Below are 20,355 nucleotides of genomic sequence, written 5' to 3' on the forward strand. Positions count from 1 at the left end.
TGGCAGATATCATCTTAATAAAGTAACTTAAATGATCATCATTAGTAATGGAACAAGTTGAAAACATGTGCCAACTTACAGGCTGAAAAGAACACAGCATCATTTCTGTGATATTCCTGCAAAGATACATCACCTGTATCCAGTCATGAAGAAACATCGGAGAAACTCAAACTGAGGGACATTTTAGAAAATAGCTGGACTTTAATATTTAAAAGTATCAAAGTCATAGAAGTCAAGGAAATATTGAGAAACTATTCAAAATGAAGGAGACTGAAGACACATGGTAACAAAATGAAAAGCATGATTCTGAGCTGTATCCTTTCACTATAAAGATGCTGTTGGGGTCACTGGAGAAACTTGAGTGGAGTCTGGTTAGTAATGATAGTAGATAATGATTGTATTGTGATTATGAAGGAAACCATCTGTGTGGAAAATACACACTGAAATATTCAAGGCATAGGGCATCGGGTAAGCAACTTACTCTCAGATAGCTCAGGGGAAAAAGTTCTTTGTATGGCATTTCCAACAGTTATATTTTTTTAAGTTTGTTTTTTTAAAAAAAAAAATGGTTGCTATTAATATGTACAAAGTAGAAGTACAGTACCTAAAACACAGTAGGTGCTCAAAAATGTTAATTCCTCTCAAAAGTGCTAATTTTCCTTTTGTTGCATCTACCATGTGCAATGCTTGCCAAGTCTGTGCTCCCCACTCTCAGAACTGCCTCTCCCATCTATAGGAGCAGGTTCCTATAATCCTATTTGAACTATGTGACCCTGACACAAAGATAAAGGTAGATACCACCCTCAAGCTGAGTCAACACAATTCTTTCTTCTAGGAATTTAAAATTGAAAATCAGATGCTAATTAGTTTCTATTACCTACCTCGAACCTGGGGGACATGTACATTCGATGTAAATTTAAGCCACATCTGATAATTTAGGGGTAGTTTTCTTCTGCAGTAAGAACGGGATAGAAAAATCTGGTCTGCAGAGATGGAATATAAAGCAGATAAGGAGAGAGAAGCAGAGAGATAAGAGAAAAGGCCCAAGAAAGAGAAACTGAGAGCACCAGCCTTAGTTTGTTACAGCATTCTGACTCTAGCACCTCGTGAAGCCTCACTTCCCTTAAGACACTCCAGCATCCTAATAAATTCCCTCCTTTTGCTTACGCCAGCTGGAGTGGATTTCTGTCAGTTGTAGCCAAAAGTCCATGGCATCTCCTTCTCCACCTTGTGGTAACCTTTACAGCAATCCTGCTCTTCCACAAAAATGGAAGGAGTCCAAGGCTGGACTCTTCGGCCACCGATATGACCCAGTATAGCACTTCATAAGGCCTCCAGGGGATCTCAAGTCAGTTCCACTTACCAAGGCTAGCCTCAGCCAACAGCAGGTAAGCAGGCACAAGCTCTACTGAACTCAGGCCGTGCACATTCATGCGGAAGCGAAGAGAATGCAAAGCTGCTGGGACAGCATCTTCATGTTTTCCTTCAAAGAGATATTTCTGGGCTACGGTGTAGCAGAATTCAATCAAATGCTTCTGTGGAAGAAAAAACTAGATCATCTGAGAAAGCCTAAAGGTAAAAGGCAATGGTGAATGGAGGTACACCTAGAGATAAGGCAAACACCTAGTAAACTGGTTGAGGGCACAAACAGTTTAGGGTACAACCAGTTTAATACAGCGAACCTGCCTGTATTAAGGTGGACGTGCGACCCAAAATCGGTGATATAAAAGGCAAACTTGGACTGTGAGTTCATCAACGCCCAGGAACAAGTGTCTTTTCATCTTACGTAGTGTTTGGCATAAATGAGTGCTCCATATAAAATTATTAAATAAATATTATTCTTATATTTATAATAACATTTTAGTTGAGAAAGCTGTCATGCCTCAGGACAATCGAAAACTTTCTGCCTTTCTGTTTGAGTTAATTTTGAGATAAATATCTTATTTTTCCTTCTGGAGTTATCCTGCTTAGCTAATATCAGAAACAACTTTAACTCTGTATTGTTCTAAGGTCACTCTCAAAGTGTCACAACATTAAAATGGATGAATCTGGTGTTTTGAGATTTATGGTTTATAAAGCACGATTTTTTTAGAATGATCAAGATGCTATCAATGCCATGATAATAGTTCTCCTAAACTCTTTAATTTACTCACTAGTGTATTCATACATCCTACTATGTGCCTAGGCTTTTCTTACAGTATGGGTTTTATGGCTGAATTTTGTACCCCCCAAAAATTCGTATGTTGAATCACTAACCCCTAGTACTTCAGAATGTAACTACATTTAGAGACAGAGCCTTTAAATAAGTGTTTAAGTTTAAAATGAGGCCATTAAGATGGCCCTAATCCAATCGAACTGGTGTCCTTATAAGAAGAAATTTGGACACACAAAGAGATACCAGGGATGTGTGTACACAGAGGAAAGACCATGCAAGGACACAGCAAGAAGACCGCCATCTGTAAGCCAAGGAGAGAGGCCTCAGAAGAAACCAAACCTATGGATATCTATCATTGATCTTGGACTTCTAGCCTCCAGAACTGTGAGAAAATAAAGTTCTGTTATTTAAACCCCCTCCCTCTCTATTTATGGTATTTTGTTATAGCAGCCCAAGGAACGAATATAGGAGGTAGTCGGTAACCATGTGGAAAACAAGCAACCGAATGGTTTTGAGGACATAAAGACACAAAACGAAGTCTCTGCTCTCACAGAGGTTAGAGTTTAGTGATCTCAACTCAGTACACCCTTTCTCCTGGACAGTTTTGCTACGCCCGTGAATTAACCCTGTAACCATCCGATAGGCCCTACCTGCCGCTGCTGCAGCTGGTGGAGGCCATGCTGACGTTCTTCCTCTGAATTGTAGAAGGGCATAGAAGTGCGCAGCGGAATCAGGAGCTGACAGATCTTCTCATGGATGCTTCTCCAGTCGGCTCTTTGATGAACCACACCACTGAAAATAAAAACACGGACTTCATCATCTTTACTTTGTCCTGATTTAAGATTCTCTTGGCCCTACTCCTGGCCTAGCCCTAGAAACTAGAAAAATAAGCCCAACACAAACCAGGCAGGGAGTCCAAAGCCGTTTCAAATGTTTTTTTCATGCGGTTATTTGATGGTGGAAAAACTATGTTGGGGTGGAGAGGGGTGATAGAAGATGTCCTTTCTGCAGGCACGGGTTCACATTCCGAAGTGACATGGTGATGTTGTGGCTATTCTGCCTTTGTGCTTCATTAATAACAACAAAAACAGCTTTAACTCTGCATTGTTCTAAGGTCATTTTCAAAACATCTAAACTCTGAAGCTAAGGAATTTGAGGGTTTTTTCCCTTGGGTTAGGAAAAGGTATTTACATTTGCTGAGGCTCTAAGAGACCTTTCCTATAATCAGTGCCACCATGTTGCCTGGTTCTGAAGAGCACCACTTGCATTGTCTTCTGCCTTATGCTCCAGGAGTGCCTTTCACATAGAACACACTGTGAATGACCCCGCAAGCCCAGTGCTGCAGCAGGTGGTCTTGCATGTAACTAATTAACTTTTTAAAAACTAAATAAAATCTGTTATTACCATTTTAAAGGTAAAGAAGCAAAGCTGTGGAGAGACTGAGTATTTACTCTAAGCCTGTACTCCAAAGCCATTTGTTTTTTTTTTTTAGCTCTGCAGGGGAAGCACTGTGACAGTTTGGTATACAGCTTTTCTGACTGTTTTACATGCATATTTAGTATTTTTAAACACTCAAAATTAGACAGCACAGATGTAGAACATTTGCTTCATTTCAGAAAAATTCTATTGGGCAGCACTCCTACAGAGTATTCACTCCCATTCCTTAAATAATTGCCTCTATGAATGACTCTCAAATCTAATCCTTCCTCCAATTATGGTGCGGTTTTTTTCCTTTTTGATATATAATTCACATACCATAAAATTCCCCATATAAAAATGAACAATTCAGTAGTCATTTAAATATACTCACAAGGTTGTATAACCATGACCCTATTTATTTCCAGGACATTTTCATTACCCAAAAAAGAAACTCCATTCACTCTAGCAGTCACTCACATTCTTGCTTCCACCCATTGATTCCCAGATCCACTAATTTACTTTCTCTATGTATTTGCCTATTCTACATTGCATATAAATGGAAACACAATATGTGGCCTTTTGTGTCTAGCTTCTTTCACTTAGCATGCTTTCAAAGTTCATCTGTGTTGTAGCATGTATCAATGTTATTCCTTTTTATGGCTGAGTAACATTTCACTATATAGATGTATTGCTTTTTGTTTATCCACTCATCGGTTGAACTTTTGGGTTGTTTCCACTTTTTGGCTATTATGAATAATGCTGCTATGAACATTTATATACAAGTATTTGTGTGGATGTTTTAATTTCTCTTGGGGTATAGACCTAAGAATAGAATTGCTGTGTCACATAGTAACTCTGTGCTTAACTTTTTGAGGACTACCAAACTGTTTTCCACAGAAGCTGTATCATTTTACATTCCCAATGTACGAGGGTTCTATTTTCTCTACATCCTCATCAACGCTTGTTATTTTCTATATTTTTGATTATAGCCATTCTAGTGTGTGTGCTGTATTTCATTGTGGTTTTAGTTTTCATTTCTCTAATGACTAATGATGTTGAGCATTTTTTCAGGTGCTAACTGACCATTCATATATCGTCTTTGTAAGAATGTTTATTCAAATCCTTTGTCTATTTTTTAACAGAGTCTTTTGACTTCTTATTGATGAGTTTTAAAAGTTCTTTACATATTGTAGATTCTAGATCCTTATGATTTGCAGATGTTTCCTCTCTTTCTCTGGGCTGTCTTTTCCTTTCCATCTTAGTGTTTTCTGATGCACAAAAAATTTAATTTTGATGGTGCCCAACTTATCTTTCTTTGGTTCCTTGTGCTGTTGGTGTCATATCTAAGAAATGCTGCCTAATCCAAGATCACACAGATTTACAACTATGTTTCCTTCTAAAAGTTTTACATTTTTAGCTCTTACATTTAGGTCTTTCTTGTATATGGAGTAAGGTAGGAGTCCGAATTCATTCTTTTGCATGTAGATACCCAGTTATGCCAGCACAATTTGGAAGGGACCATTCTTTTCTCAAATGAGTGGTCTTCATAACCTGTTGAAAATCATTTCACCATAGATGAATGCGCTTATTTCTGGACTTTCAATTCTATTCCACTGATCTGCATGTCTATCCTTAAGGTAATACCATGCTGTCTTCATTACCATAGCTTTGTAGTAAATTTTAAAATTGAGAAATGAGTCCTCCAATTTTGTTCTCTTTCAAAATTGTTTTGGCTCCTCTGGGTCCCCTGCATTTTCATATGAATTTTAGGATCAGTGTGCAAAAATCTTTGATAAAGATTGCATCAAATCTGTAGATCAGTTTGGGGAGTGCTGCTACTTTAATAATATTGTCTTCCAATATGAGTAGGGAATACCTTTCCATTTATTTAGGTCTTTTTGATTTCTTTCAACCATATTTTGTAGTTTTCAGTGTATAAGTCTTGTACTCCTTCGGTTAAATTGATTGATTGATTGATTGATTGATTGATACTCTTATAAATGGAATGGTTTTCTTAATTTCATTTTCAGATCGTTCATTGCTAGCAAATAAATACAACAGATTTTTGCATATTCATCTTGTATCCTGTAACCTTGCCGTATTCGTTTATTAGCTCTAATAGTTTTGTGTGTGTGTGTGGGGGGGTGTTCTATAGGGTTTTCACTATATAAGATTATGTCATCTGCAAATAGAGGTATTTTCGCTCCTTCACTTCCAAGTTGGATGTTTTTTATTTGTCTCATCTAATTGCCTCAACTAGAATCTCCAGTATGATATTGAATAGAAGTGGTGAAAGCAACATTCTCATCTCATTCCTGATTTTAGAGGGGAAAGCTTTTAGTCTTTGACCATTAAAGTATGATGTTAGCTTTGTGTTTCTCTATGGATTTTTCATAGATGCCCTTTACCAAGTTATGAAAGTACCTTTCTATTCCTAGTTTGTTAAATGTTTTTATCATAAAGTGTGTTGAATTTCGTCAAATGCTTTTTCTGCATCTATTGAGGTGATCATGTGGATTTTGTCCTTTATTCTATTAAGATGATGTTTTATATTGATTGCTATTTGTATGTTGAACCATTCCGGAAAGAAATTCCAGTTGGACATGATTTATAATCCTTGTTATATGGTGCTAGATTTGGTTTGCTAGTATTTTATTCAGGATTTTTGCATAATTATTCACAGGGATATTAGTCTGTAGTTTTCTTGTGATTTGTCTGGTTTTGGTATCAGGGCAATGCTGGTCTCATAAAATGAATTGGGAATGATTCCTTCCTCTTCTTTTTTTTTTAAAAAGGAAGAATTTGTGAAGAATTGTTAATTTGTCTTTAAACATCTGATAAAATTTACCAGTGAAGTCATCTAGTCCTGAGCTTTGCTTTCCAGGAAGTTTTTTGGTTACTAGCTAAATCTCTTTACTTGTTATAGATGTATTCAGATAGCCTATTACTTCATAAGTCAGTTTTAGTAGTTTGTGTCTTTTTAGGAATATCTTTAAGTTATCTAATTTGTTGGCATATAATTGTGTGTAGTATTCTCTTATAATCTTATTTCTGCAAAGTGGGTAGCAATGTCCCCACTTTCATTTCTAATTTTAGTAATTTGAGCCTTCTTTCTTTTCTTGGACATGTCCGTCTAGCTAAAAGTTTGTCAATTTTGTTGATCTTTTTAAAGGACCAACTTTTGGTTTTGTTGATTTCACTTTTCCTATTTTCCATTTATTTATTTCTGCTCTTAGCTTTACTATTTCCCTCATTCTGCGAGCTTTAGGTTCAATTTGCTCTTCTTTTTTTAGTTCCTTAAGGTAGAAGTCTAGGTTATTGGTTTGAGGTATTTCTTCTTTTTTAATGCATGTTTACAGTTATAAATTTCCCTATGAGTACTACTTTCACTGCATCCCGTAAGTTTTAGTATGTTGTGTTTTTTCACTTCATCTCAAAACATTTTCTAACTTCTCTTGTGATTTCTTCTTTAACCCATTGGTTGTTTAAAGGTGTATTCTTTCCACACTTTTGTAAATTTCCAAATTTCCTTCTGTTTTCAATTACTACTTTCATTCCACTGTGGTTGGAGAACATACTTTGTATAATTTCAATCCTTATAAATTTAAGACTTGCTTTTATGCTCTAACATATGGTCTATCTTGGAGAATATTTCATATGAACTTGAGAAGAATGTATATTCTGCTGTTGTTGGACAGTGTTCTATAGATATGTTAGGTCTAGTTACTTTATAGTGTTCTGATCTTCTCTCTAGTTTTTCTATTCATTATTGAAAATGGGATACTGAATTGTCCAACTATTATTACTGAATTATTTATTTTTCCCTTCAATTCTGAGAGTTACTGTTTCGTGTATTTTTTCCACATTCACCTTTTTAAAAATATCGAGGTATAATTGACATATGACTGCTTCATGTATTTTAAACCTGTTGATGGATGCATATAATCATGAGTTTTTGCATTTCTATTGCCTATTACACATTTTTACTTAAAATGTCAGGAAGTTAATGTTTGGCTCCATTTATACATATTTCAAAACAAGTCACAATAATCTAGGGCAGGGATCAGCAAAGTTTTCAGTAAATGGCCAGACAGAAAATATTTTAGGTTTTGAGAAATATATGGTCTCTGGTGCAACTACTCAGCTCTGATGTTGTAGCTCAGAAGCAATCATAGACAATAATACATAGCACTCTCTCTCTCTTTTTCTTGCTGCTGGGATGACAAATGCAATAATAAAGTATTTTATTTATAAACTGAGACCGCTATCATAGAAATTACACAATGCATTTTTAAGGTTTTTTGGGGTTTTTTTTATAGACAATTATTGTAAACGAATCAATAACAGCACTTAACAGTCAGGTTATGGAAATACTGGCATTCCACAGGGTATTTATTAAATAGGGGCTTTGGGGTAATTGTGTGAGCAATGGAAATATTAACTTACTTAACTGCCTGATCTTTTGTTCCACTGAGAGTATTTGAAATATCTTGCCTTTCTAAATAAAGTGAGCTTTATTTATGTATTTGTGAGGTCTCTCTTTATTCATCTGTCTCACTCCTAACATCCTAAACATGGCCAGGCATAAAGGAGTTGAAAAATATGTTCTCAGTCAGGGCTCACAATCCAGTAGCTTGTGAGGCAGACTTGTTTTAAATGGCCATTATCAAGTTTTTTAAACTGAATTTGAATGTCTTTGGGCAAAACATTCATTCTCCAGCTCACCATAGATCCTATTGCTCCTTACCTTTGAAAACCACTTCACCATTTGTTTTCTCTTTCTGGCCAGTATTGGCATTTTAATCTGTGTCCCATTACATTAAATAAAAGGAAAAATCATTGTGAATTACTCTTATCTATATGCTATGATTTGCTAACCTAGAGTACTGAAGCCTCTTTTACCTGTCTGTAATGTTTCACATACTTCAATAAAATTGTATTTTTAAGAAAATGTTCTATTCCCTGGAAACAATACAGAAAGATATGCACACGATTACACAAAGTACATAAAATAAATGGATTTACAGGGAAAAAAATAAGGAAATTCACCAAAATGTAAGGTTATTAATCTCTGGGTTGTCAAATTATAGCTTACTTTTCTTCTTTATTTTTTGCTTTTTAAAGTTTTTTTCAGTGAGCGTGAGTTATATCTACAATCAGGAAAAAAATTCTTTTGAAAAAAGAAATCTTTCACAAATTAAAGTTAACTGTTCTTCCTACTCTTTAAATTTGGGATGAGGAAAAAATAAATAAATATTGAGAGCCACTTGGTCTCAAGCATGGTGCTAGATACTTTACATTCAACCATGAAAACTCTGTGAGGAAGGGTATATTAAAGCCCCCATTTTTGAGATATAAGAAAATTACCTCAGATTTACTTTATAGAAAAATCTTGAAATCTTCAGGATACAAGGATATAGAAATTTGGAGAAAGGGGTGAGGTAGGAAGAAGAGAAGACTTTTAAAGAGAATTAAAAGCAGTGAAAGAAGAGAAAGAAAATAATGGGAGATAAGTGCATAGGAAATGATAATTTATTCATGCATTCATCAAATATTTAGTTTCAACTATTTCAAGGCACTTTGTTGGAGACTGTAGAGTGTACAGAGATGGGCCTGATAGATTAAAAGATAATATACACATGTCAGTCCTTCTACACATATTCCACATAATATCCTCCATTAATGGAACATAATAAAATTGAAATAATACGCTTGCCAACAAATAAAAAAAAAGAAAGGAAATAAAAGTCATCTGTGAGGCACAGAGTAACTGCAAAATGAATTGAGAGGAAGAAGGAATTGCTTCTGGCTAGGGGGATGAAGGGAAGAGGGGAAGGGGTGGATGCTCATATTAGACAAAGGGGTCTATTCTTCTCGAGATCCAGGGTGTACTTAAAGTTATTTACTGGCCATCTCTCCCAAGTGACCTGAAGTTTCCTCAATCTCTGTGTCCCTAACCCAATCTGTCACTCACTACCTCCTTCATCTGTGTCCCTTGTCCCAGTTAATAGATTTATTATCCATTCAGAAGTTCATTTATTTAACAAATGATCACTGAGTGTCTGGTATATGCGGGCACTAGGTCTAGTAAAAGACATAGATATTAAACAAGTAAACACAAAAATATAAAAGTACAGGAACAGTGAAGAAAAATGCGAGAGAGGAAAATGGGAGAGGAGTATTTAGTTTGGGTGTTTTAGAAAGACATCTTTGAAGAAATAACATTTCTGAGAAACTGAAGGATGAAAGGGAACTAGAAAGATTCATGGTTGAAGGGAAGGTTCCCAGCAGAAGGAACAGCCTGGGCAAAAAAACTGAGGGAGGAAAAGATTCAGCAAATTAGAACTGAAAGAAAGTCTCTGTAACTATATCAAGGAAAAGAAGGGGTGAGTGTGGTGGGAAAGGAAGGTGGAGAAGTAACCAGGGCTTTGTAGTTTCTGCTGTAAAGTTTAAATTGTATTCTAAAAAATAAAGTAACAGCAATGAAAACACAGATGCTATCCTTGCCTTCATGGGGCATACAGCCTAGTGAGGAATACAGGCCATTAAGCAACTGATTTCAATCTGTGTCATATATGTTAGAATAGGAGACATATAAAATGCTGTGAAAGCACAAAGGAGGTACACTTAATTCAGTCTGAGAGAGGTATATTCACTCTCCACTGGGACCATTACAACAACTTCTGAATCAGTTATGAGCCTCCAGTGTCTACCTTCCAATCTGCTGTCATCTTAACACAAATGAGAGCATGTCAAAACCATCCATGGCCTCCCAAAGGGTAAATTCCAAACTCTTTGATTTCATGTCACTGCGTGGCCCTAAACTTGATCTTCTTGGTTTAAACTCCTACTACTACCTATCACGATGATTTTCAGATGTTTTTTGACTAAGCCCATTGTATGAAATACATTTTACCAGTACAAACACATATCCACATAAAACACTAAGACGAATGTTTCAAAAGACAATTCAAGCAGGATTACTCTGATACTTCTTATTCTATTTTCTTAAAATGCTAGTTGTGAATTAGTCATGATCAACTAAAAGGTCCTGAACTGCGGTTTGAAAAACATTGACTGCTCCCTCCACTACTACCTTTTCTACCCAGCTCTCAATAAACTTTCTTTCACCTTTCACCAAAGCAGTCCTGATGTCATTGTTCATTTACCTCGCGATTTCCTACTCATCTTTCAAGACTCAGCTCAAATGTTACTTCTTCAGAGAACCTTTCCAAATATTGCTCCAGTCACCATATTTCCATTCTTATAGGCTCTAGGGAGTAGCACACCAGGAGTGACAGCACTTGTCATGCAGGATGCATTATAATGATTTTATTTTTTAAACATGTTAGTCTACTCTAACCTAGGTTTCTGGAAGTCAGCTGTTTTATCTCAGGCCCTAAATAGCGTCTAATCTGAAACAAAGGTCAAGGGATGTTTATGCAAATAAATGAAAACTGATCTCATCATGTACTACCCTTCCCCGTCTTGGCTGTGCACCAGCCTTCTATCCCTCAAATGCGCCAAAGTTTTTCCTCCCTCAAAGCCTTACTGCGCTACCCTTCCCCCAGCCGTTTCCATGGCGGGCTGCTCCTACTTTATTTTCAGTAGTCTATCCTCAGAGAGGCAGCCTGCTCAATCTCTCATCGCATTTCTTTTGTCTTTATGACATTCTTCAGTCTCTGAAATTATCTAGTTTTCTGTTTGTTTACTTATCTGTCTGCCGCCCGTTAGCTCTCTGAGGGACATGGTCTGCCGAGTTCCCTCAGTAACTTCAGCACCTAGAACAGTGCATAGCGCATAGTAGGCGCTCAACACAACTGTTGACGAATGACTGAGTAGAAGAGGAGGCACAGAAGTGTTAGGGACCTGTACTGAAGCCGCCTTAAGGGCACCCAGGCCCATACCCGTGACTGGGAGAGAGGGAAGGAGCTGAGGCGCCCAAGTGCCACAGTTTAGGGCCTACCAGTAATAAGTGACTGTGCAGGCCGTGCACACCCGCTCGGCCGAAGCTTCGCACACCTCACAGCAGAGCCGGCGCCCCTTGGGCACCGCCAGTGGGTAGATCACGTTCATGTTGTAGCCAGCTGTGTAGGTCTCCAGAACGGTTGCCCGGAGAGGATACGCTGGACGCCAGTGTCACATGACCACCATGGGGCAGCCGCGTTCCCAGAATTTCAAGGGCATGGGGGAGGGCGTTGCTTGACTAACACTTGCAGGGTGTTTGTGGGATTAAAAACAACACCCCTCCCCCCGCCTCCCAGCAAGTCTCAAAGATTAAATGGCTGGGCAAACTAACTCCAGGGGAGTCCAAGTGCAGGAAGGACTATACGGTAGCCGGTAAGAGCCAAACATGGCCACTTCTCTATCCAGGCTAGGAAACTAACATGAGGGGATATGACCCTTCCAGAAGTCAGCCCAGCCGACTCGCATCTGCTCACGGTCAATTTCGCCAGGCAGTTGTGCAGAACCAGGTCGCATTTCTACACGTGGAGAAACCTGGGACTGGCGCCCAGCCGGGGCAGCGAACCGCGCCCTCATATTGAGGCGGCGCGTAGGCTAGGTGGGGCAGGGGGTGTGGCGCCGGCGGCATCGGAGCGTGCGCAGGCGCGGAGGAGCCCCAAGACTCATGGCGGAGATGGACCTGGTCGCCGAGTTTCCCCAGCCCTCCGGTGTTGCACGCTGGGCCGAGGTTATGGCTCGCTTTGCCGCGGGGCTGGGTGCGCAGGGCAGAAGAGTGGTGTTGGTCACGTCCGGCGGCACCAAAGTCCCACTGGAAGCCCGGCCAGTGCGCTTCCTGGACAACTTCAGCAGCGGGCGACGCGGTGCATCCTCGGCGGAGGCCTTCCTGGCTGCGGGCTACGGGGTCCTGTTCTTGTACCGCGCTCGCTCCGCCTTTCCTTTTGCCCACCGCTTCCCTCCCCAGACCTGGCTGTCAGCTTTGCGGCCCTCAGGGCCATCTCCTTCGGGCTTACTGAGCCTGGAGGCTGAGGAGAATGCGCTTCCGGGCTTCGCTGTGGCTCTGCGGAGCTACCAGGAGGCTGCGGCAGCCGGCACCTTCCTGGCCGTGGAGTTCACCACTTTGGCGGACTATTTGCATCTTTTGCAGGCTGCTGCCCAGGCGCTCAATCCGCTAGGTGCGTGCCCTAGGAGTCCATCGCGTGTGCTGAGGCAGAGCCTCTCTCTCCAGACACTTACCTCTTAAAGTCTTATTACCCAGGGGAACCTGAGTTGTAAAGGAGCTGATCTCATACCCATCTACGATTTATTACACCCTGTGCTTCTCTTTGCAGGCTCTTCTGCGATGTTTTACTTGGCTGCGGCCGTGTCAGATTTTTATATTCCTGTCTCTGAAATGCCTGAACACAAGATCCTGTCATCTGGGGGCGCACTGCAGGTGATGGGCACTTCTCTTCCAGAGATCTGATCCCCTATAACCAATCCTGGGTTAATTCCCTCTTGATCTGGAGATGGTCTTTCTGCATTTCATATGTGCTAGGCACTTGGGATACCGAGATGAATTAAGACACCGCCCTCCCTGAAGGACTTCACAATCTATTGAGGGAGCTGGACACAGACATGATTACAATACAGAGTGATAAATGTTCTAGTAGAGGTACATACAAAGAAGTCAGAGCATGGGGTGAGTGAATATTGGGGAAATCAAGGAAGGCTTTCTCAAGATGACTCGAAACTGAGTTTCAAAGGCTGAGCAGAGGGTATACCAGACAAAGTGGGAAGGTCATACCAGATGGAGTACACAATTGGAGTTTGGAATTAGGCGATGACTATAAACTGAAGTTGTTTGGTAAGGCTGGAGAGCAGGTAGAGTGGTGTGTGTGGAGAGCAGACTGAAGAAACAGCTTACTTCATAGAAGACTTTCTGTTTTTCCTTACGGAGCTTGGACTTTATCCAGTGAAGTCAAAGGAGAATATATATAGGAGAATGAGTTAACAGTTGTTTTTGTTTGAGAACATTCTGGCATCAGTGTGAAAGGTGAATTAGAGGTGCAAGGGTTGATTACATGGGGGTTATTGCTGTAGTTTAAGGAAGAGGTATGGGGAGAGGGTAGTGGTGTGGTTGACATGTTGAGATGATCTGGCTTCTTGGAACCTGAGAAAGTTCTTAGTCATTTATTAAATGATACAAATAGAATTTAAATAGGAGAAACTCTACCTGTGGAGCACTTGCTGACTTTGTAGGGATGGCTCATTTGTTCATTTCTTCAATAAATATTTATTTATTGAGTACCGACTATATGCCAAGCACTATTGTAGGACCTGGAGATAAAATATACTATGCCTTGTGTTGCTTGTACTCTACAGAGGAGACAATAAGTCAAATGCATCCTATGTTAGGTGGTGATAAATGCTAAGGAGAAAAGTGGGAAATAGATATATGATCCCTATCACAATTTCTAATTTTTTGAGGGGAAATCCTGACGATTAGCTGATGATAAGTGATTTCACACTATTTAAATTCTGGGAGCATTAGTTTATCCTATTTTTTTTTAGTTCTATCTTGAAAGTACACAAAACAACTTAATATTCCCTTTATGAGAGATTGAGAATAATATTGTAGGAGTTTACGTAAAAATAAAATCAGTTCTATTTCCTCACTGCTGTGTTACAAGTGACAATATTTAAATGGAATCAAATAGTCATTCTACCAATGCAAGAAATAGCTAGGCTGAGACATTTAAGACCCAACTTTCTTTGAGCTTTTGCCAAAGTAACTTTTGCATGAATAGATTACTTGCATTTATTTATTTGAGGGTTTGGTTTAAAAAATAAAGGGGCATGTTTAACAAAGTGTAATGCTGTTCTTTAGAGTTCTGTTAATGGTGATGAAGGTGGCAGACCAGGGCTGATTCATAAATACATGGTTTGTCCCAAAATACGTATGAAGCCTTGAAACCAGGCATCCTTATGAACCCTACAGAGCCAAGGTTTTTAAGCTAAGCATTTAACGTGCTTTGAAAAGTTTGACAATGAGAAATGCCACTTAAATTGATGTAGCCAAAAATCTGAATCCCTGCTTCCTTAGTTTCCTGTGAGATTGACCTTTGTTTGCTTATTAAGCTTTTCTTTTTCCAATACAGATAACAATGAAGATGGTGCCAAAAATGCTTTCTCCTTTGGTTAAAGACTGGGCTCCCAAAGCATTTGTAATATCTTTTAAGTTGGAGACTGACCCCTCCATTGTAATTGATCGTGCACGGAATGCTTTGGAAGTTTATCGACATCAAGTGGTGGTGGCTAATATCCTTGAGTCACGAAGGTCCTTTGTGGTTATCATAACCAAAGACTCAGAAACTAAGTTATTGCTATCAGAGAAAGAAATAGAAAAAGGCGTAGAGATAGAACAGAAGATAGTGGTTGATCTTCAGTCTCGACACACAGCTTTTATACAAGACCAAAACTGAAAGATCAAAAAAATATAGGATCAGGGCTCTTACAGATAGTGAGAACTAGAATAAATCCTTTGCTTTTTCATAAAGATAGAGAAAATGAAGGGAAAAAGCAGTGAGTGTAGGCAAATATGGTTTGATATTTGTCTTTTAAAAGGTCATTTCATACTCATTAAAAATGGAAACAAAAGCAAAGCAGTTATGACACACTTGCCCGAATGTCATCTTGATTTTGAAAATGAACACGAGCTGTTTCTCATCTTTAAAAAGAGTATTGGGAGTTATGTTCTTCGATATATACATGTGGGGCATGAATATCAACCTTCACACTACTAAATGGATTATGGATGCAAGAATGGCCATGCTTTGAAGATCAAATGTTTGTTGATGCCTATTATGTGGTCAGCTCTGATGATTATGAGGATTAAAAAGATGAATAAACATGTCTAGTTTGGGAAATGGATATATAAAAAATTAAGTGCAATAAAGTCTGTGCCCAAAAGCTAAACAATTGAAAGGATGTTGTTTTTTGAGAATTTATCAAAGATGGGAGTAGGAGAGAAGGACATCTCCCTGAAGATAGTCTATAGAATGATGAGCTTCCCACTACATTTACTTTGGCTTTCTTGTCCTAAATTCACTCAATGTTTGAGTTAACAATTTACCTTTCAAATATTTTATGACCTCTCTTCAGGGAAACTTAACCCCAGCTTCCACCAGGGGCCAGGCAGGGGCCAATTGATGATTTCTACACTGAAGGAAGCATTACAGTATGGTAAAGAGGATGGGCTTTGGAGTCACCTAGCCAGGTTTGACCTCTCCTGCTATACTAACTAGTCTATAAACTTACATACCTGACTTAATTTGTTTCCTCATCTATAAAATGGGGATAGTAAATTTCTGCAAAATAATGGTATTTGTTGTGAGGATTAAATAAAACAGAAAATAAAGCATTAGTCTGGCGCCTGGCACATAATTCAGAATAAATGGTTGCAATTATTGTTTTCCTCACTTAGCAAGAAAAGGGCAGTGTTATGCTGGTGCCCTGCTTGATCCCTGAGTCCTTGAAAAGTTTTTGATGCTCACTATGTCCTGGACTTGGCTTGGGAGTACATAAGAAGTGTAGTCCAGGAAAATCCCCTAAACCAGAGGTCCCCACAGCAGAACGAGTGTGGCAGGCTAGTGAGGAAGCAAAGCTTCCTTTGTATTTGCTGCTGCTCCCCAGTGCTAGCATCACTGCCTCAGCTCCACCTCAGATCGTCAGATATTAGATTCTCAAAGGATTACCGGTCCCTGGTGCCAAAAAGGTTGGGGACCGCTGTCCTAAATGATGTGTAGGATGGTCCAAAGTGCAACTTCAAAAACTACCATTAATAACTAGGTAGAAGCAAGCACCATGTTTCATATAAATACTTTATTTAAAATACAATTGATGTTTCATGGAGTGAGTTGGGAAGGTTAGCCCAATGTGTCTGACAAGAGAAGTACAATAAATTTTAGTTGAAAAGATTTGACCAGAAATGCCAAGATGGACTGAAATAATTCATTAAATCGGGACATGTGACCTTTAGCAGAGGAAAAATAACTAGTAATCAGGTATGTTCTGGAAGCAGCAGTCCCATTGGACAAATTTTTTTAGTTAACTTCAGGTCCTATTGGCAAACCTCAAAAACGATAGGCTCTGTCAGCAGTAGCTGCAGTACTGGGGATAGGAAGTAAAAGATTGATTTTCTAACCTACATCTATAGCTCTATGTGGATGATGACTGTCACCTTTGAATGCATAATGATAAAGTTAAAACCAGAAGTGATCTTAATATTTGTTTTTACCATCATTATTACTTCCCTTGGGAACCATTTCATATTCTGTTTTATTATGCTTAAAATAACTACCACTTCCCTACATGGAATTTTGTTGTGCAATTCTGTTTAGTTTCCATTCCGAGCACTTAAGCAATATTTACACGTGTTAAAATTCGAAGAGATTTTGTTGTTGTTGTTGTTGTTTAAACAGTAAATGGAAGGTGCAAAGGAAAATAATGAAAAAGAACATGAGTCACTGAGCAAATAAGAAGGGACTTGATCTAGACTGGAAAACCAAAGAATGTTTCTTGAGGAATGACGCTTTAGTTAAGTGGGCTTCAGGTGATGGTTGTAAGCATTTTAGATCAGAGGAAAAACATTTGGAAGGGCTCTTGTGCCAGAGGGAGAGGTTGAAACACGTCTAGAAAGTAAGATCGGTCCAGATAGTGCATAGAACAGGCAGAATTTTGGAAAGGATTCTATGTGGAAATAGAGTAAGACTTAGAAATAGAAGTACATGTTTTGGATACCAGAAAAACAAGGGCCCCCTAGACATGAGTAAAGTCGAACCTTGATGAACTAACTAGAACCGTGCAATGCGAAAATTTAAGATGACATAAACTGAGCCTATGTTAAATCTTGTCATTTAGAAATTTTTATTTTGCATTACATAGGTGGAGGAATGGGTCACCTAAACGAATTTTCGGTGCTGAGGACTCTAGTCTTAGGGATAATTCTTCATTTTTACAATAATAAGTCGTGCCCAAAAACGTGATTTGTCTTAGGTGCCCCAAGTAGGTAGTTACAAATCTAGGCCTAAAATTCCTAACTACTGACCTAGCACCACCATCCCTTTTGAGAATGAAGTTACTTCTAGAAAAAGAAACCCACGGTTATTATGACGGGTGTCTACATAAGGCCTGGCCGGTAGCTATTTGAGAACTATAAATGCCCGGTATCAAAACGGTCTTCAGAGTTGCAAACACAAGCCTTGACGTTACCATGGTTACTGCAAAGCGGCTTGAACTATACCCTCGTTCCTGCCCGAAGTGCCCCGCCCCATGACCCCAAGGCCAATGGTGTGCACCGTAACAATGGTCTTCACAGGAAGAACAGCCCCTGAGCCAATGGGGCGCGTCGTTTCTACGGTTCCCGCCGGAAGGACGCCTTGGCGTTTCCGCGGCCAGCGCGGTTGCTATGACGCCCGACGCTCGGCAGGCACCTGCAGGTCGAAGCAGAGGGGTGGTGGAACCGAGCGACCAGGGACCGTCACGCACTCTCCAAAAGACAATTACCGGCCAACTTCCTGAGGTTCTCGCCTCAGTCCCGAGGAGGAAAGCACCTATTCTCCGCTCTTTTTCAGCATTCCAGGTTTTTCCCGCTTCTCTCCCCGGTACCGCCCGAAACCAAGAGGCAACCCTCTCCCCTGGCTCGGCCTTTCTAGTCACGGGCTGGAGTGAATCTGCACGAAGAAGGATTTGCGCCGTTCTGGGATCGAAAAGCCACAGGCATTTAGAATTAGGCTGCTGCTCTTATTTAGAGAACACCCCCCAATCAGTTAGATAGGCGCTCCTTTTCTTACTTTCCAGGTTTAAGACTCACCCTGCACTGATGACTGGCTGCATCTGAAGCTCCAGGCCATTACAAAGTCTACGGAACCACGGCTTCCCGGGATGTAGGCCCGTGAACAAAGAACTGCGGTTTTCTGCTTTGTTGCCCTGTGTTCGTCATGGGGAACCTTAATTCCCGATGAAGCTCTGGAGGCCCTTTGTATCCTCAACATCAGACGTCATCAAGTCAGTTGCCTTCCCCCTTTCAAGCTACAACCTCACCCACTTCTCTCATCACCCTGAGTGCCAGTTTTCTCATCCTGCTCGTTCCACAGCCATTTTCACCCTTTGTTTACCACGCTGCACGCTGCACATTACTGAATGTCCATTCGTCTCCACCACCTCTGTCATCTCCTGACCACCTCCTTCTCCTTTCTTGCTACAATGCTTTGGGTAGCTAACTATTTCACGTTCTTCAGCCTTGGAACCATTTGGAAAATTTTCTCTGTTTCTCTGCATTATGACAAGCTTTTTGTCTTGGGTAAACTAGAGACCAGAACGGAGAAGCGCACATTGGTAAATACAAACAGTAAATTATTACAAGCCTAGTGTGTCTTGAAAATGGAGGGAAAAAATCAAAATGCGTTTTTGGACCCACCTCAGGCTCATATAAAGAAAGATTGTTCCTTAAGTGAATGCTTTGTTAGGCATACATTTTAGGGGTGCATTCATGCATGTGAAAAGATCATTCAGCAAGATCATGTAACAAGATTTCAATTGTAAGCCCTTATGAACCCAACACCTTGATAGGATAGAATTTTTGTAAAGGAGATGCTTGAAATCGTTATTCTTCCTCCTTGTCATGTCAGTTTCTTAATCAAAAAAACATTTTTTTTGTGATGTGAACCAAGAAACAAACAATGAGGAAAGACTGAAAATAAATATTTTTGGCAAGAGAGCAGGCTTACTAGTCCTTAAAAAGACAGGAACAGAAGGCCTTAAAAATAGAATAAGATTCTAATTTTAATTAATAAGTGCAATCATATTTTAGCTTGGAAACTTTATTTAATTTATTCTACAGTTGGTATACCTTATTGAGTCTTACTAATTCTTCAATATTCAGGTTTAAATGTAAACTAAAACAGAAGATATGCAAAGTGTACACTTTTTAACAGGTATTCCAGGGGTTCGAAGGATTTGGATAGTTTAATTTCCCAGGCCAACAGTTATTTGCAGTGTCTCATGCTTGATGCCAGATCAGGTTTCCAAATAACAGAAATTCAACTTTCCCTTCTATAATAGATTGAGGGGAAAAAACAAATTCTGCAGCTTTTTCAGTTTTTTTTCATTAATGGAAACTGAATAAATTCTAACTCTTGGAAAAAAGGCCTGTTAAACGCTGTATTGAAAGGAGCTTTCCTTTTCCCTTCCAATATATGGCCATGTTAACATAATTAAAAGTTTTTTTCTCTCTCTCAGCACAGTAGTTCCAAACCTGGGGGGCGATTTTGCCCCCAAGAGACATTTGGCAATGTAACATTGGGAATATGTTACTGGCATCTAGTTGGTAGAGGACAGGGATGCTGCTCTACGTCCTCCTATGCACAGAAGATCCCCCCACAACAAAGAATTAGCCAGCCCAAATGTAAGTAGTGTGGAGGTTGAGAAACCCTGCCCCTAACATATTAACAGTTCATTTTTCTGTTCTGTGTCTATCCTTATGTGTGTACCTTTTTACATAGTGATAATTATGATGTACATTTTGCCTTTTTCCCTTAATTTTGTTTTAATCATTTAAACATTTCTACATTGTTTTTAACTTTTTAGAAAAGTACTTTTCTCATTTTATCTGGGAATTGAAAAGGAAGAACTGTGTATAATATGTATTATATTTAAGATGTCTGTAAATTAAATTTTTTTTTTTGTCTATGTAAACAGAAAAGAAAGAAGGAAGAAAGAGAAGAAAGAAAGAAGGTTTGGGGTGAAAACCTGACCAGATATTTCAGTTTTTGTTGCTG

The 20,355-nt window shown here is 39.3% G+C and overlaps 3 protein-coding genes across 18 annotated transcripts in view; 2 read left to right on the plus strand and 1 right to left on the minus strand.

The window, feature by feature from the left end:
* Positions 1 to 11,926, minus strand: part of ZMYND12 (zinc finger MYND-type containing 12) — a 29,941-nt gene extending 18,015 nt beyond the window's left edge. For both annotated transcript variants that reach the window (XM_025050831.1, XM_006903995.3), the window contains exons 1-3: positions 11,541 to 11,926; positions 2,806 to 2,947; positions 1,364 to 1,535 (exon numbers count right to left, since the gene is read on the minus strand). In XM_025050831.1, coding sequence (XP_024906599.1) covers positions 1,364 to 1,535; positions 2,806 to 2,947; positions 11,541 to 11,650 — 424 coding nt within the window. In that variant the 5' untranslated portion in view covers positions 11,651 to 11,926. The remainder of the gene's footprint in view (positions 1 to 1,363; positions 1,536 to 2,805; positions 2,948 to 11,540) is intronic.
* Positions 11,927 to 12,133: 207 nt separating this feature from the next.
* PPCS (phosphopantothenoylcysteine synthetase) lies at positions 12,134 to 15,493 on the plus strand. Of its 2 annotated transcripts, none has more exons than XM_006903996.3 (3): positions 12,134 to 12,711; positions 12,868 to 12,971; positions 14,677 to 15,493. In XM_006903996.3, exons 1-3 carry the CDS (start codon positions 12,204 to 12,206, stop codon positions 14,998 to 15,000), a joined length of 936 nt encoding a protein of 311 aa, XP_006904058.1. In that variant the 5' UTR covers positions 12,134 to 12,203; the 3' UTR covers positions 15,001 to 15,493. The 2 variants fall into 2 exon arrangements, with proteins under 2 accessions (XP_006904058.1, XP_024906635.1); XM_025050867.1 differs by having other exon boundaries at positions 12,166 to 12,266.
* Positions 15,494 to 18,269: 2,776 nt separating this feature from the next.
* CCDC30 (coiled-coil domain containing 30) overlaps positions 18,270 to 20,355 on the plus strand; it is a 101,910-nt gene continuing 99,824 nt past the window's right edge. For 10 of the 14 annotated variants that reach the window (XM_025050991.1, XM_025051041.1, XM_025050958.1 and 7 more), the window contains exons 1-2: positions 18,270 to 18,583; positions 19,817 to 19,982. Coding sequence is in view for 5 of the 14 variants with exons in the window: in XM_015596788.2 (XP_015452274.1) it covers positions 19,938 to 19,982 (45 nt within the window). In the remaining 9 variants the exon portion in view is untranslated. Of the gene's footprint in view, positions 18,914 to 19,816; positions 19,983 to 20,355 lie in introns of all 14 variants that reach the window. The other 4 variants (XM_025051151.1, XM_025051178.1, XM_025051204.1 and 1 more) reach the window with 2 other exon arrangements.

Source organism: Pteropus alecto, unplaced genomic scaffold, assembly GCF_000325575.1.
Source record: "Pteropus alecto unplaced genomic scaffold, ASM32557v1 scaffold170, whole genome shotgun sequence".
Lineage (NCBI taxonomy): Eukaryota > Metazoa > Chordata > Mammalia > Chiroptera > Pteropodidae > Pteropus > Pteropus alecto.

Bases quoted from the DNA above. Each gene is read 5' to 3' on its own strand.
- PPCS (XM_006903996.3), top strand. From the start codon at position 12,204: ATGGCGGAGATGGACCTGGTCGCCGAGTTTCCCCAGCCCTCCGGTGTT. The intron at 12,712-12,867 runs GTGCGTGCCCTA...TTCTCTTTGCAG, and splicing joins CCAGGCGCTCAATCCGCTAG to GCTCTTCTGCGATGTTTTAC. The intron at 12,972-14,676 runs GTGATGGGCACT...TTTCCAATACAG, and splicing joins CATCTGGGGGCGCACTGCAG to ATAACAATGAAGATGGTGCC.